Raw genomic sequence first — 16,682 nt, 5'->3', positions numbered from 1 at the left:
TGTGGTAATCGCGAATAATGTGTTTCTTTAAATGTTTTGAATGAATGTTATTGCACTGGCATGAGATACTTTTGAGAAGTTGATGAAATGCTAAACTCCATCTAAAACCATAAACAGCATTTTGCTAATTACTTTATAATAATTGTTATGCATGTGGCGCTTTTTTTGACCTAATATTAAACAAAATTAATTTGTCACATAGCAGGACCATTAGCTAATCAAGGCAAAATGTGATTAAAATGGCAAAACTGGAATCAAGTGACCATTTACTGCTTTAACACTTTCACTATCACTATCAGTTTGAACCCAAAATCTTGAATAAAGTCCATGGATATACATCAACTACCCTAATAATCATACCTGCATTTTGCACAAATAAGGCCTATTTAGCACTGCTTTCATGTGTGCACCTTATACAGTGAAGTTTCATGGTTATTTAGCCTATTATTACACAATTTTTTGGGAACTGCAACAACCTTGTGGAAGCACACAATAATGCTGTTTTAAAAAGTGACAATAAGGATCTTGAATCTCCAGTTGAGAAAGTGAACTGGTATGCTTTATTTTCTACAGCTATATCCAGTTTTTCAAGAATTAGTCCAAGAAATATTTGGATATATTTAAGCTGATGTTGACATGTCGATGAGTGAACTGACCTTGAGATTTCACCAGATGGCAGTGTCATACACTAAATGGGTACCTTGTTTTTGTTTTATATTATTCATAATGATCATAGTATAATGTTTAGGTTATTTTACTTTTATCATTTTGCTTATATGCCCATATTTTTGCTGAGCCAACTTGGACTGATCACAGGCATTTACAGTAGGGTTCACATCAGGGTCTGTAACTGATATAATCTATATAATTCACATGCCAACTGAAGAAGGCTAATTTATTATTATTAGCCTATTATTAGTTCAACTAAAGTCATGTACGCTTTTGCTTATATATTTTTTAATCGAGTAACATTTCGACGCATTTTCACAACATTAGAATATGTGCATTGCTGCGTGTAGACTTATGTTTACATCTTTCAGAATTACTCATACTCATCTAAAAATCGCTTTTAATCTGTTCACTTTCTAATTTAGCAGGTTAGAATGTCGATGTGGTGTCAGTTCTCCAAGTGTTACGAAGGGTTAACACAACTTCATTACATCACCGGCTAAACACAATGAAAGCGGCCATCTTTACCAACAGCAACGACTGATACTTCAGTGAAGAAAGAGAATAAATATCCTGCCGGAATTCTATTGCTATTCTAGATGTGTCATTCAAGGGAACACGTATAATTTAGAAGCAAAGAAACGGTAAGTTCGATATTTATTCGGTTTTTCTTGCGTATCTATAAGATGCTGCCGCACGCCTGAGTGAATGACACTCCACAGCCTTTAATGCGTTACAAGTGACACTTTATATAGGCTATTAAATACCTGCGCAATAATTCAGAATAATGAGTCATAAACTGAACTCTTTTCTAACGGGACGACTGTTAAATGGATATTTTCGCTGCGCACACAGTGTCATGACACTGAATGAACTCTTTTGAGTAAGTTTAGGGAATATTTTGGAACATCATGACATTAATAAAACTTATGTCAATTGACTAAATATTCGATTATTAGTCTATAATTATCTAAGTATTATATAATTATCTAATTATATATATATATAGAGAGAGAGAGGCCTATACGAATAATAAAAAAAAAAATCAGGTAAATAAGCGTAAAAAAAGTTTTTATTCTTGTATTCCTTACAATAGCCTACAAGAGACAGTACAATACAATACAATACAATATTCTTGTATTCAGTTTGTATTATTTTATTCATTAATCGTAAATTTAATTTAAAATAATAACTTACATTTCTATTTCAGTAGTTGGGCATAGCTATTTAATTTATTAAATTAATTTAATAATTAGTTTATTATTGCCTGGTTATTATTGTCATTTTTTATTATTTTGTAAGATATCCCCTCTCTATTTCACATTGAATGGAAAGTTACTCATTAATTCAACCAAACCAAAATCAGTTAATTCATTAATATTATTGATTTGACCAACTTTTGCCAGAAAATCGGATATTGTCCAGTATGTGTTTGTTTGTTTGTTTGTTTGTGATCAACCTCCACAATTTAACTTAACACTTGAATTTTTGATTGATTGCAAGTGTACCATACGCTGGTTTTCATAAACTGGTTTTATTATTTTAAGTCTATACTTATTAAAAGTCAAAATCAACCTTACTAGGATACACCAACAAGTTACTTTAGAGGCTGCAAGTTGAAATACCTTTTTAAAGCAACATTTTCACTTTGTACAGCACAAGTGTTGAAAGATAATGATGCTAACAAAAAATGTGCAAGTCACATGCATCTGCTAAATGAATAATTTGTGTGCTTCACTCGAGCAGGTGTGAGGGCATTGAGTGCAGTTTGTGTTGCGTATTTGTTACCATAAACAACTGAAACGGCCTTTATAGCTCATTAAAATGCTGTTAAGTGTACACACACTCATGGGTGTGTCTGCAATACAGCATTGTTGAGCGTTCCCATGCAGCGACCTTTAGCCGCGGTGTGTTTTTTGTGGAAGGAGGCACAGTGCATGAAACACTCCCAGTGTTTACTGCCACAGGCCTGAATAATTACTCTCTACTGCAGGTAGAGAATCCTTAATTAGGGCGGCTTTATGCCTAAATATAGTCTGGATCGTAGGCCACCTTTTCTTGCAAAACATATTCACTATAAATCAGTAAATTCAGTTCAATAGGTCGTCCTTTTGACTCATAATGTCACTGGACACTTACAGTGTGTACTGTTATTCTGTTTCTGTCTATTTGCAGTCATTGTAGTCAAGGAGAACATAACAACCACCAAAAACTTCAGGAACCAGATTGTTATTATTGATATTTATTTAAGCTTCTCATATGAATGGGCTTTGCTACAATGTAACAGACCAACAGAGTTGTCAGAAATAGTGAATGTGTGTTATGATTTAAGAATAATATTTGCAAGCAGCTCTTAAATGTCAGAGCCATGTGTTTTAATTGTTTATCTGTGCCAGTTTGCCTGCATAGCATCAAATGCCACCTTATTTTCACAGCTTCTCGGTTTATAGATCTTATGTAGCCCCGCCGCTTTTCAGATCTGCGCTCGTTGTGTTCTGTCTTCCGGTTTGTGTTTCCACAGCATGAAGGTAAGATCTTACCGATTTATGAATGAACCGCTCGTTTTAAAATCTTCTACAGACAATTGTTTTGACATCCGCTTCAAACATTACAATGCTCATGATAACTTTTGTTAACTCTTCAATAAGTAACCACAAACCGGAAGTCCAAACATGGTGCGTTTGTTTCTATCATAGATGTATACAGTATAATATATACTATATAATCTATGTAGTATTATATAATATCATTAGCGGCTGTTTCTATGGGGTGCTATACGTAAACCGTCCGCCATATTGGAACAGTCAAAGCCGGAACCCGGTCCGCTTCCAAACAACGGTTCTACTGAAATATGAATGCAACACTGACCAAAGACATCTAAACAAACCAAAACCAGGACATGATGTCACAAGATGCTCAAGCATACCTGTTTTTTCTCATCATATGAGATACTACAGTTCGGTACAGGTGTCAAAACCACTGTCTCCTTGCAGCAGATCTTTATTTGTGTGCAATTCTGGTGCTGTTTTGGCTTTTTGTGAGTTCTCAGCTGGTAAAAATACCATCATATGTACTCACACAAAACAGTTTTGGATGTTCGGTAAGTTCTGTCGCAAAATAAAGCTGTTTTTTGTTTTGTTTTGCATCTTTAGGTTTGGTGAAGCAGCTGACTAAATGTATCAAGAGAACTGAACTACAAGTGGTCCAGTGATCTCAGTCGTATTTTTCTCAAAATAGCCTATGTTTTTATACTATTCTCTAACCAAAATAGTTTTTCTCACCTAAATATAGCTTATGGCCGTTGACTTAACAAATAAAGCATTCTTCATCGATGACAGGCTGAATCTTACCCACCGCAGGTGTCAGTTCACCACAGCATATTTCACATACATCTGTCATTCCTCAAGCAGCATGTGCTGAAAAGATGAATGGTGAGGACTGTTCCCTGTCTTTTAATCAATTTAAAGGAATTCTGACTTTGTCTTAAACAACGGCCCGTGTTTTGATACTCTCTTCCATCCTCTGGTCCATGTCCACACTCCTACAGTTAAGACAGGACCTTTAGACTACAGCTGTGCTCAAGCAGAACTTGAAAGCTGGAGGTCCTGGTATTTATAGTGACTGTAAGCATGGTGTGTCCCTGGTGGTCTGGACATTGTTTTCTTAGTCTGCTGCGTCGCCTGTTTGACTTAAAGCTTGCGGCCTCAACGTTGTTATCGTTACCTGTTATCATCGGGTAAATGTTATTTCGTGCATTTGAACTGTAGTTTGGAAAGTTACAGTTCACAAACAAGAATGAGATCATTGCTTTTGTAGATATCAGTGTTCCGTTAAGCTAAACATCTTCCTGGCTTTTTTAAAGTTCGTATTTCAAACGAATGCCTGGAAAAAAGACAATCGGGATTTTTTTTTTCTCTTCCTTACTCTGCTCACATGACACAATAACATTCCACTGAGATGTCATGTGATGTGACCTCACAGGCTTTGATGCTGATGAACCAGATTCATATCCATGCTCAAGTGTCCTCAGATCAAAAGACTTCAACATAATTATTAAGTCAGCGCTGCCAACCAAAAGTTAAGCCTCTCAAATGGTCGACGAACTTGCGTAGGATGCGCTGTGATAATATTGCGCAAAATGTCTCGTTTGGTCGCGCCTGTTTTACCTCATATATCTGTTCTCTCTAAAGTATCTCCATTAGTATATTACAGAATGGGACAGAATAGCAGTTAGCGTGTTCCGTTAAAAATAAATACACATAAATCATGTGGTGCGACTTGCAGAAACATGCAAGTGTGAAAAAAAAAGAAAAAAAAAAGGAAATGATACCATAAAAGTACCCTCATGCCTGTGTGTCAAGGTCAAGAAGTCTCTATAAATATCAGATGATTTGACCTTATCAATGCAAGACAAGGTGTGACTTGCCAAAGTCTGATGTAGTAAGTAACATTTATGATATTTGTACAAGTAATTTTTACCTTTAACAATATATTTTAAAACATTTTTAAAAATGTCATTTAAGACAGTACATAAGGAATATATTACTGTTTATACACCACATGACATTTTAGAGTAATTGAATTTAAACTTTTGTTGAAATTGTATTGATGTTGGATGCTCTTTATTAGTCATTGCCCTAGCTGTCATTGTTCCAGTTTGTTTTTGAGTAGGAACTAGCACTGATGTCTGGTGTTGATATGTTTGTTTACCCGAAAAGAGCACTATGAAAAGTGCTTATATCATCACTCTGACCATTGTTCGAAATGATCAACAAGTTCATGTCATTGTTTGCCACATAGGACGCTATTATGAGTCAGACTGACAGACATCTGTTGTTCTGAAAAAAAAAGCAGAATGTTTGTAGTAATGCAAGTTTCACGAAAACCTATTAAAACTCATAATAACTGCACTTCTCACTAATTGGGTTGAATCATATTGTCAAAAAATGGGAAGTAGATTCTGAGAAGTAATTGTATGATCGTGTGGGAACCAGAGAGTCAGCTTCTGAAATGGATTAAATAATCTATTAGCGTTACTTTTAAGTGAATCTGCATCTTTTGATGGATTGATTTTAAATGAAATCTGTAAAACATCAGTATATGCTCACTGGCTGACAGCAGGCTATTTTGATTACTGGTTTAGCGATCCCTCTCTGCTGACTCCCTGGGGAGTCCTGTGCTGGGCCAATGACATGAGGGGAAGTGGGAGGGGCAAAGGCCATGTGCAATGCGCTCAGGGACAGCCTCTTGGGAATTAGCTGGCTTTCTGGGAAAGTTAAAATGTGGGATAATTTTTGGGAACGGTAAAGGAATTTTCCCCCTCTCTTTTCTTTTCCTCACTCGAGCGGGTCTCACAGTGTTTTCTTTGTGCTGACTCCTGATGCCTGCGTTCTTCGCGCACACATGGAAAAGCGTTGGAGGGGTTTCTTTTTTATTTCTGATGCTTATTTTGGCCGGTCTCACAGCTATATTTAGCAGCACAGCTGACCCCCTCCAGTTTACTGCGGATGAGTCATTCAGTGTTTGTGTGAGGAGAAGTTCTCATTGTGTAGTAATGTGGTAATACGGCCATAATATGTTCTGCCAAATGCCACTTGGATTTGGTGTTTGGACTGTACGGAACAACTGTTAACTATTTTAAATAAACAGAATTGAATAAACACACCTAGGATTTTTTTTTTTCCATTCAACATAGCAAACTCAAATTGCAAAATGAATGTTTTATTAAGGCCATTACAATGCGTGATTGTATTAATTAACATGCTAACACTTTACGATAATGTCTAATTTGTTAACATTAGTTAATGTAAACTAACTATGAGCACTCTTTTTTACAGAATGTATTAACCTTTGTTAATGTTAACTAATAAAAATAGAAATTGTTTATTGATTGCTCTTGTTAGTTTACAGTACATTAATGTTAACGGATATCTGGAGCTGTTCACGTCCTCAGACTCGGATTTATGCGTGCCTATGTCAACACTATCAATGCCTAAATTAACCTCCAGCAGTCAGGTGGTACAAGTAAGAGCTCTGTAAGTTGTTAACGTTCATTATCATTGTAATGTTATATGCTTTGAGACATGAGGTCATTTAACACCGTTTTTCCTCTTGTGACGTTTTGCAGACTCTGCTGTGTCATGTGTTTTGAGGGGGGGGCGTGGCTTTGCTCTGTAGGGAAGGTGGGATCTCATGCTTTCAAAGCTAGCTTGCTATTGCTAGCTTTTCCGAAATTGCCTTCCATACCGTTAACTGCTGTTTTCTCACCTTCATTTAAAGCGGCATTCCACCCATTTGAACATTGTTTTTTATTTAAAGTGGGTCATGTATGTAGTCGAAATGTAAAATAAATTTTGAATTTGGTGCCTTCGTGACCGAGGAAAGACAAAAAATAACTTCAGGACGCATTTGTATGAAAGACAACAACTCCCACAATGCACCGCATTGCACAGCTCCGCAAGCCACTCCCACTAATCCAGAAAGCGCATATCTGCCTATAAGAGAAATCACTCTTCCGTCTACAAGGCTAGCTACCACCAGAGCTTGAAATTCATTTCACATTCACACAAAATGTCTAGTTAGTTGGCGAACTCATTACTCCTCGTTTGTATTTCTTTCGAAAAGGTGAATTATTGCATGGTACCTGGATGTTCAGTCAGAACATATGCGGTGCGAAACTAGGATAGTTCTCTACACAAACGTCCGTGTCCTCGTCTGATTCAGAGATTTCGTCCAGGAGAAATTGTCATCGTTGAAATTCTTTGCCGCAGACGGACTCTATCTCTGTGTTCGTAGTTGCATCTTACAGTCTATGAGTTGCATAGTGAGATCACCGGCGCCGCCAGTCCGCCCTAACTCGAGCCAGTCCGGGCTCCTCGTCCGCGGCAGGCAGGTCTTCTGCCTCGGCTGCTCTTCGCTATAATGCGGCTTGTAAAGGTAGCCATAAACACCTGATTCAAGCATCAGACTTCCGAAATCCTCTTCTTCTATATCATATTGAGCACTCTCCTCCGCTATTGTCATTACTTTACATCGGTCTCCACAGCGCCTGTTAGCTTAGCTTCAAACAAGATGGAGGATATTGCTTTCAGTTTCAGAGAGTAAAGTCCCACCCACTGATCTGTAATAGGTCTGTAGCGTGAGCGGGTCCCGCCCCCTGGGAAAGATGAGGAACTAGTGCTTGTAGTCTCAACAGAAATCCCCCCCTCTTACACTTCCTCCTACAATGACGCAAAATGACGATTTTTGCGTCATTGTAGGAGGAAGTGTAAAAGGTAAATAACGGATTTCTCCCGTCTCAGGGGAAAATGAGAGAGTGTTGCACGACCATTCAATAGTATGACTGGGTTTCTAACAATGCAAAGCTTAATGCAAATGGGTGGAGTGTCCCTTTAAATGAAAGCAAAGAGCACGTATTTACATATTCATCTAAATGTCGCTCTCAGCAGTGTGGACGGTGTCGGGATGTTCGCTAATAGTAATAATATAAATAGTAACTGGTAGTCACGTATTTCAAACTTCTTTTTACCCCTATAAGCGGAAAAAAACTAAAAAGAAGTTCGCTGTGAGTATAGACCTTATGTAGCGTTCCGGTTTATATTTCCACAGCATGAAGGTAAGATCTTACGGATTTATGGATTAACCGCTCGTTTTAAAATCTTCTCTGTCATCTGTCTCTCTCATTTGTTATGACATCAGTTTCAAACATTACAATGCTCATGATAACTTTGGTTAACTCTACAATAAGTAAATCCACTTCTACACTACTCTTCGACAGTAATGCCATATAAATATAAAGAGCTACCGCAATTTTTTTTTAAAGATGGCTGTGCGCTTGTTTCTCTGGCGCATATGGTCTATCGGGGACTTCATTGTAAACAGTTACTGTTAACATTTTCATTATGCATTTCAAAGCGACTTGCATTGCATTTAAGCTTTACATTTTTATCAATGCAGTCACTGCCTGGGAATCGAACCCATGACCTTGGGATTGCTAATGCCATGCTCTACTATTTGAGCTACAGGAGCTACAGGATCAATATCCCTCCATAGGGAGAGTCAAGTTGTTTACACTGAGTTCTCAGTCATGCACATCTTGACTTCCTTTTCTAGGTGGAGTGAACACAAAGAAGCCACAGCAGTGAACCGGCCGTTGAGTTTACTGGCCGACAGTGGTACAGCGATGTCCCCATTTGGCCCGAGTTTCCACTTCAAAACTAAAAACATAATTCTGTTTGAGGTTTCAGAATTGTGTTGGACTAAGATGGATTCTCAATATGTCACTGAGAGGGGCTTACCGCTGATCCTTAGCGAGAAAACAGCCGAAAGTCTTTAAACTCAGCTGAATTAGATTGAAAGCAGGGAATGTGAGCAGGCAGGAAAGCCAGCGAAGGCTTAGTCAAGTCATCAAGGATTGTAAGTCTGGAAGAGTTAAGACATTCATCAGCCTGTTGTTTTTAATTTGCACAAGATAACAAGATCACAGTGCTCACCGAGTCACTTAATCTGCTTTCCCTGCTTTCCATAGAAATTGTGAACTCAACAAGCATATAGTCATCAAGTCCACATATTTAGGATTACAGCTGTAATGATTTCATCATAGAAATGGATGTTGAAGATGATGCTGGTGAATATTTCTGCAGAGGGGGGGTCATGGACGTATTATTATGAAGGGGCACGGCACCAGTGACCAGTCAGTCTTGGATAATATTGGTGTATCCCTATAATATTTAATAAACCAAGTGAAATTGAAGATTTTTGCCACAGCATTTAAAACAACAACAACAACAGTTTAAATTTCACATTGCAAATACAAAGACACAATGTCTTGTTTGTATGCTGCATATAAAGTTCAGACATGACACTTCTGATAGTGTGATAAAGATCAAATGTAAACAGAACTTCAGATGTGCTGGAGCAACACGGTCGAATGTTTGTCTTGTTGTGCTTTAATGAATATGAATGCTCTGTTTGCGGAGGTTGTGTCTGAGGCTGGAGTACAGGCTCTCGTAAGCTTGTTTTCCATATCTCTTCATGGCCTCTCCTGTGAAGTGGCACACATCCATAAATATCTGTCATCCTATTGTTTAGCCATTAATCAGTGTGCAAGCAGATTAGCGTTTCCACGGCAACTGCATTGATTAGATGCAAGCCTCCCTTCCCTTTCCTTGCCCTCTTCTTCACATGCTGGTTTGCAGTCGGACGATGTAGAACGGCTCTGCTTTCACCTACAGAAAACTTCTAATGGAAAGGTTTACGAAGTTTGAACCTGTTGTAGTTCTGTTTCATTTAATGACAGGATATTCCTTTGTGTTTCAGAGGCACCATGACCTAGTGATCTTCATCAGGAGCACTGCAGCACAAAGCGTCCTTCTCCTTCGACAGGTAAATCTACTCTTCTCAGAGAGATTAGAATTAAAGTTACTGTGGTAAAGTTGTCATTGTATATGAGCAAGTAATTGTAAAACAGTTTGTTACTTTGTGTAATGCTTTTTCCGTTGTCCATTTTGATGTCTTATTTTAAGGGAAGTAAAATTACCAGTGCACATATTCACAGTGATTTATTTTAATATTTAGCATTGTGATTTAAATTCAAAAAGTTTTTAATAATTTGAACCGGCAGATGGGATTCAAAATTAATAGGTCAGGCATGAAACTCGAATGAACGCCGATTGGTTCTTTCAATGCCGTGACACCACACCAGCCAATCAGAAGTACTTCCAAATCCACATAGCCATATACATCTTACCCTAGCCTCCCTCCTCCTCCCCAGCTCCACCTGTAGAGATCTGCTATGGGAGTTCCACCATTTCTTGCAGCAGCCTTTCCTTTGTTTGTTATTTTTACTAAGCTGAACAAATTATTGTATATGCTCAGCAGCAGCGTAGCAGATCTCGTCCGCCAAAATCAAGCCTATGTATATTTTATGCCCCATGCTAATAAATGCTGGAGAGTTGTCATGACTGAAATACAGTTGTGAATTAATTTGGGATTTTTATTATTTTATCATTGCATGATTGTTGCATAAGGCTTTGTACTCCATCCATCCGTCCATCCATTTATCCATCCATCCATCTATCCATTTCTCATTCCGTCCCTTCATCCATCCATCCCTCCATCTGTCCATCCATCCATCCCTCCATCCATCCATCCATCCCTCCCTCCGTTCAAGGCATCCATCCCTCCGTCTGTCCCTGAGACCATCCATTCATTCATTCATCCATCCATCCTTCTGTCCGTTCATCCATCCCTCCTTTCAAGGCATCCATCCATCCATCCATCCATCCCTCCATCCAAATTCATCCGTCCTTCCATTCATCCTCTGTCTATCCCTCCATACATACATCCGTCCATCCATCTATCTATCCATCCCTCCGTCCATTCCTCTATACAACCTTTCCTTCCATCCATCCATCATCCATCCATCCTTCTGTCCATCCATCCCTCCATACATCCCTCCATCATCCATTCATCCCTCAGTCTGTCCCTCTATCCATCCCTCCTTCCATACATCCCTCCATTCAAGGCATCCATCCCTCCATCTATTCATCCATCCATCCATCCCTCAGTCTGTCAATCCCTTCATTCATTCCTCCGTCTGTTCATCCATCCCTCCATCCAAAAGCACAGCTGTCTCATCATTGTAACATGAGGACTACAGTGCCATCTGCTGATGGATAAAAACTATAAAAACAAGGTTTTATGGTAGGGTAGGCCTACTAAACAAAAGTATTAACAATGACAAGATTTTAATTGCCAATTAAATGACAATTAAATGACAAGATTTTAATTGATATCATTCTTGCGTCATAAGATTTTTTATTTTATTTATGAAGAATATTATAGAAAGACTGTTCTAGATAACTGTACAGTGGGCGGAGAATGTTTTGAACACTTGTGCCAAGTCAATGTCAGCCTATATTCCCTATTTGTGAGAGTTGTGACACGCATGGCTTCAGATCAAAAGCATGTACTCGTAGGGATGCGCCTGTGCTTGTTCTCACCATCAGCCCTGCTGAACTGAAACCTCCAGAGAAAGGAGCACCACCATGAGAAGGTGGTGGGTGTTTTTTTTGGGACATCAGTTAAGCAAGATTCCTCTCTCACAACAAAGCAACCATGTGAGCCATCTCTCATGTGGGTGATTTAAAAGCTTGATTTTTTATATATATTTTTATTTGTCATCAATTGCTCACAGGCAATCCTTCAAAAAATTCCAATCCAAACAAAAAAATGTTTGTGAAGTTCTCCAGACACAGACTCAGGGTAGAATAAGCAGATGCTGCGGTTTTGCCAAACTCCACTTTGTCTTCAGCTTGGCATGGAGCAATGGATCATCCAAGAGCAGGATTTGTCTTTGACAGGAGCATTTGTATAGGTTGATACCTATAGCTCTTCATCCCATTGATCAGTCTGTCAACTCTAAAGCTGCCTCTGTAGTTTGTTTACCCTTCTAGAAAGAGAACCAGCTTCTGTTTCAGAGCAGACATCATGCACAATACAAATTTAAAATAACTAATTATATTAATAGACGTGTTCTTCAGAATATATATATATAGCTATTGTGAATGTAGACGAAGTGTAGGTCTTTTGGAAAACTTTTTCAGAAAATTTCAAAGTTCCTGTAGGTTTACATAGTTAATATAAATATAAGGTTGAAACAATTATTTTTAACCCTCATTCTGACCCTTTGTCTGAAATGTCCCATTGGGGCAGCTCCTTTACGGCTGGTCAGTAAACGCCCTCTGTTATGATTGGCTAACACTGTGTTTTGAAAACATGATCCACATAAAACCATAATTTACAGACAAAGGATTATGAAAGCATTTACTTACAGCTTGTGATGCAGCTGTCAGATCCAATACAGTTGGCTGCTTCATCTTTCAACAAAAGTTTCTTTGTGAATTCTTCATTACACTGTGCCTCGTTTATAAAACAAAATGCTCCGAACAAACATAATCCTCTGACGAGATCCAGGACGCCATTAGAATAAACCATCCGCTTGTTTTCAGTGCTGGGATCCTTCTGACAGAGAAACAGACGAGCTGTTTAAACTGAACGTTCCTTTACGGTTCTATTCACTCTTCCATTTGGCCTGTTGTCGAAACACTCAAGTGCGTGGAGTGTCAGAAACTGAACACGCATCTGTATACTGTATTCAGTGTGAATTGACGCAACACGACGCTCACATCCAGTGTAGACAAATATACTATTCATCAATGTCTTGCTCTGGAGACAGTAAATGCATATGCATATGTTTTTGCCCGTGTGACGTCACAAATCCCACAATATACAAACGAGCTTGGTAGAATAAATGCTTTGTTTACAATGAGGAGGAGGTTTTTAAACCATGAAACTTGCAGGATGTTAACTGATAAAAAAAGGCCTCTTATATGTCAAAAGATCAAGCCAGGTTTGATTTTTCATGCCATTACCCCTTCAAATCATGTAACATTATGACATTCAAAAATATTTACCTAAAATGTATGACTTTTTTATTGTACCTAAAATGTCAAGCCAAGTGGCATGTGGAACCAAATGATGATTGAGCTTTACTCAGAATTAACTTTTATTTTATTGTCACTTTTCTGAACCATTCATAATTATTTTTCACCAAATGGTGTCAGTGTGTTAGCTGGACAGCTGTAACTATTTGTATTGTTGACTGGGGATTTGTTGAAACAATGTGCTTAAGAAATATCTGTTCAGTGTCCCAGTAAAAAGAACTAGAGCCTGAAAGTTTCTGTAAAGCAATGTTTTTGTACAGTTGTTTAAAAAATATATATAGACTGTGAAATTGCAAACAGGCAAGTCAATATACATTTTTAGTTATCAGCATTTAACTAGGGTAAGTGACTAGTATGCATCACTAGTCTCTATCCCTCTTTGCATAACTACATATATACAGGTATTCCTGATATGTTGATCATAAATTTGCAATGTGACATGTTTGGGAATCTTGCGTGTCTTGTGCTTTATGGAGCCCTATAGTCTTTCTTTGTAAATCTCCACGTCTGAAGTGTGAAATATGGTAACATATATTTTCCAGTGCGGTACATTGCAAAATTACACCAAGCAGATATTACATACATCTTTGTCTAAAGTGGCCTTTCTATGTTCCAAGATGTAAAGCATCTGTAAGAATAACACATTAAACAGCTGGGCCAGATGTGCTGCCTGCATATACTCCCGTATAACTTGTCTCGGATTGGAGCCACATTATGCAACTTGCACTTTTTAACATCAGCCATAAGGATTTAAGAGCTTGTTTTAAAGGTTAACTGGGAGGACAATCAAACTTATTTGATTAAATGCATGGTAGTGGACAGTCTAAGGTTAGGCAGATTTTGCTCAAGCTATTTAAAAGAAGCTCTGTGAAATAAGAGTGTTTATTAAGTTTACCATCACCAGTTTACAACAAAATCCATTCTGGATCTAAGCAATGTACACTAACCTTTGAGCTGCATATCTGGCTCAGTTAAAGTGTATTAACAATCAATCACATACAAGTAAATTAGTTTTGCCACCACACCCCAACAACAACAACTTTAAGCTCCATTTGGGCTTTCTAATGTTTACAAGGGCTGCAAAACACTTTTGTTTTTCTGGCAGGCTGCAGTCCAAGATTCCCGCCAGTCGTCTATACCGCTGTGGTAATTTCCAGGGAAAGACCCTTGCCTCTTCCCCCAAAGAGATATGGAGCCCCATGAGAGTCTGGGAGTGGAGGGCGACTCAGGCATGACGGGGGTGCTGGTGCCGAGCCCACGGAGCGAAGCGGTGACCCATGACCTGGAAGAACTGTCTCTCCAGTACACTCAGAGCCTTCCACCCATCAAAGAGCGCAAGAACGGTGAGTAAGCTCATTTGGTCAGGCCCTTAGGCCATAACTCTGCTCCCAAGCTCCTATTTCCTCCTCATCCATTAAACTACCGCCCCGATTTGACACTGAGAAAATAAGGCCTGCCAGAAGGTTGAGAAATTTGTTTGCGGTAAGACATGGGGAATTACACAGGAATTGTATGTGAATGCCAACATGTAATCATGTCTTAAGTGCTCCCTTTAACTCTTTTCCAAAGTGTTCTTGGCTCACGTTAGGGTGGACGACTGGTAAACTAATGTGATAGATTTTGGTGTCAAATATGATTGCCGAAAGTCTCCGATATGGAAGGTTCTTAGGCCTGCAGTCATGTTGTGGTTTTTGTTTGGCTGTAATTCAAAGGAACAGTTGATCATTCAAAAATGGATATTATGTTCCAAAGCTGTATGACTTTCTTCTGTGAAAAAAAAAAAAAAGGTTAAGTATAATTCTGGACTATGATGACAAGCAAATAATTACTTGCATATTTTGCTCTGATGCACCGAAATTGCGGCAGCTGAAATTTTTGAAAAGATTTACTGCAATAGTTTTGTAAGGCATTTAAGTAGCCCTTCCGATGATTGTTTCACTGTGTCGTCATCTATTTCGTGCACACAATGTGGTTAAGCTACAGCAGGCAAACATGTCAGCAGTGTGGACGCACAAAAATTAAGCTAGACTAGCAGTATGCAGTAAGTACTCAAATTTTGTTGAGTCAAATCTTTGACTGATCCAATCCTGTCTTAATTATTATTGCATGGAAAACAGCGACCAGAATATTTTCTAAATATCTATTTTTGTGCTTCAAGTATGAAAGACAGTTATATGGGTTTTGGTTAGGAAATGATGACAGCTTTTTCTTTTTTGAGTCAACTGTCCCTTAAACTTGGCAGTTCTAAAAAAATATCTGGTCACTGCTGGTCACTCTAATCGTATTGTCCTTCTGTCTGGCTCTCACAATCCTGGCCAAAGTTTCATTCTAGAAATGTTTTACTGGAATATGAACCCTAATAAGAAGGCACGAGGGCTGATCCAAAGGGCAGGCAGGCAGTGAACCTTGTTGAACTTGACTCTGTCCGACCACAGAAGGAGTTCATGTCCCACTCCCTACGGACATCCTTGCCCTTGAGAATGCCAGTGTGTCCTGCTTGTTAATGTGAGCTGCTTATTAATTTACTGCTCAAGGAAAGAAAAACAGAGACCCCACCAGGCATGTGTGTATTTCTGATCCCACTACATAATGACTTTCTTCATTACATTCTGTGTAAATCCACAGTTTCCTAGACCTTTTGCACTGAAATAGACTTGAAACTGTGATTCACCCAGACACTTCAACATGACCTTGAAATTCTTGCTACTTGCAAAATATTTAGCAATATTTTGCCGAAATGCAAACACCATTGCAAATTCAGTTAGTGTTTCCATTTCCTTGTTTTGCCTGAAAGTTCTCATGCCAAGAATCTCTTGGATTCTTTATATTATTATTATTTAAAATAAACTTTTGATTATGATATTTTCCTAAAATGATGATATTTTCCCAAAATATAAAGTCAACTATATATTTTCATGTATAGAGACATATTTCTTGGAAAATATTGAGTTTTTTCTCTGCTCGTCATCTGAGCACTTTTAGATCTACAAAACTGAGAAGAAATCTGAACTATGGCTGTCAATAGAGTAACATAACTGTTTAATCTAGTGATTTGTGACCATCTTTAGACAGCTGAATGAAACTTCAAATTCGGTCATGTTTACTTCTTTATTGTATTTGGTTATATATATTTAATTGTATATATTGTCTTGGTTTTGGTTACGATTAAGATGTTTTTCAGCGCATCACTAGATAGAAACTAGATGCACAAGGCAAAGATGTAAGCAAATCTTCAAGAGAGGATGCATACGTGTCATGAAAAAAAACATAAAAATCGACCACAGTTCTGAAAATGGGGGCGATCCACCCTCAGCGCATGTGGTTGATTAATATACTTAATGAGAACATAATGTGCAACAGACCACCTCATAACATTCAGCACAAAACGATAAACTTAAAAGAGACTCACAATAAATCCTAATACAAGGCGTCATTTCTGCTTTTTATCAGCTTGGAGATACTAAGTTATGAGTTTGAGTGAATTTCCTTTATCAGAAGAACTGCAGC

At 38.3% G+C, this 16,682-nt stretch overlaps 1 protein-coding gene across 1 annotated transcript in view; it reads left to right on the top strand.

Annotated features, from left to right (window-relative positions):
- The first annotated feature begins 1,170 nt into the window (after positions 1–1,170).
- The window catches only part of mrtfbb (myocardin related transcription factor Bb), a 35,188-nt gene continuing 19,676 nt past the window's right edge, over positions 1,171–16,682 (top strand). The window contains exons 1-3 of the mRNA XM_084405070.1: positions 1,171–1,313; positions 9,988–10,053; positions 14,281–14,518. Coding sequence (XP_084261196.1) covers positions 14,365–14,518 — 154 coding nt within the window. The 5' untranslated portion in view covers positions 1,171–1,313; positions 9,988–10,053; positions 14,281–14,364. The remainder of the gene's footprint in view (positions 1,314–9,987; positions 10,054–14,280; positions 14,519–16,682) is intronic.

The sequence above is a fragment of the Rutilus rutilus genome (genome assembly GCF_951802725.1).
Source record: "Rutilus rutilus genome assembly, chromosome: 1".
Classification (NCBI taxonomy): domain Eukaryota; kingdom Metazoa; phylum Chordata; class Actinopteri; order Cypriniformes; family Leuciscidae; genus Rutilus; species Rutilus rutilus.
The sequence above is the reverse complement of the archived record's forward strand: the minus strand, read 5'-3'. Positions and strand labels throughout refer to the sequence as shown.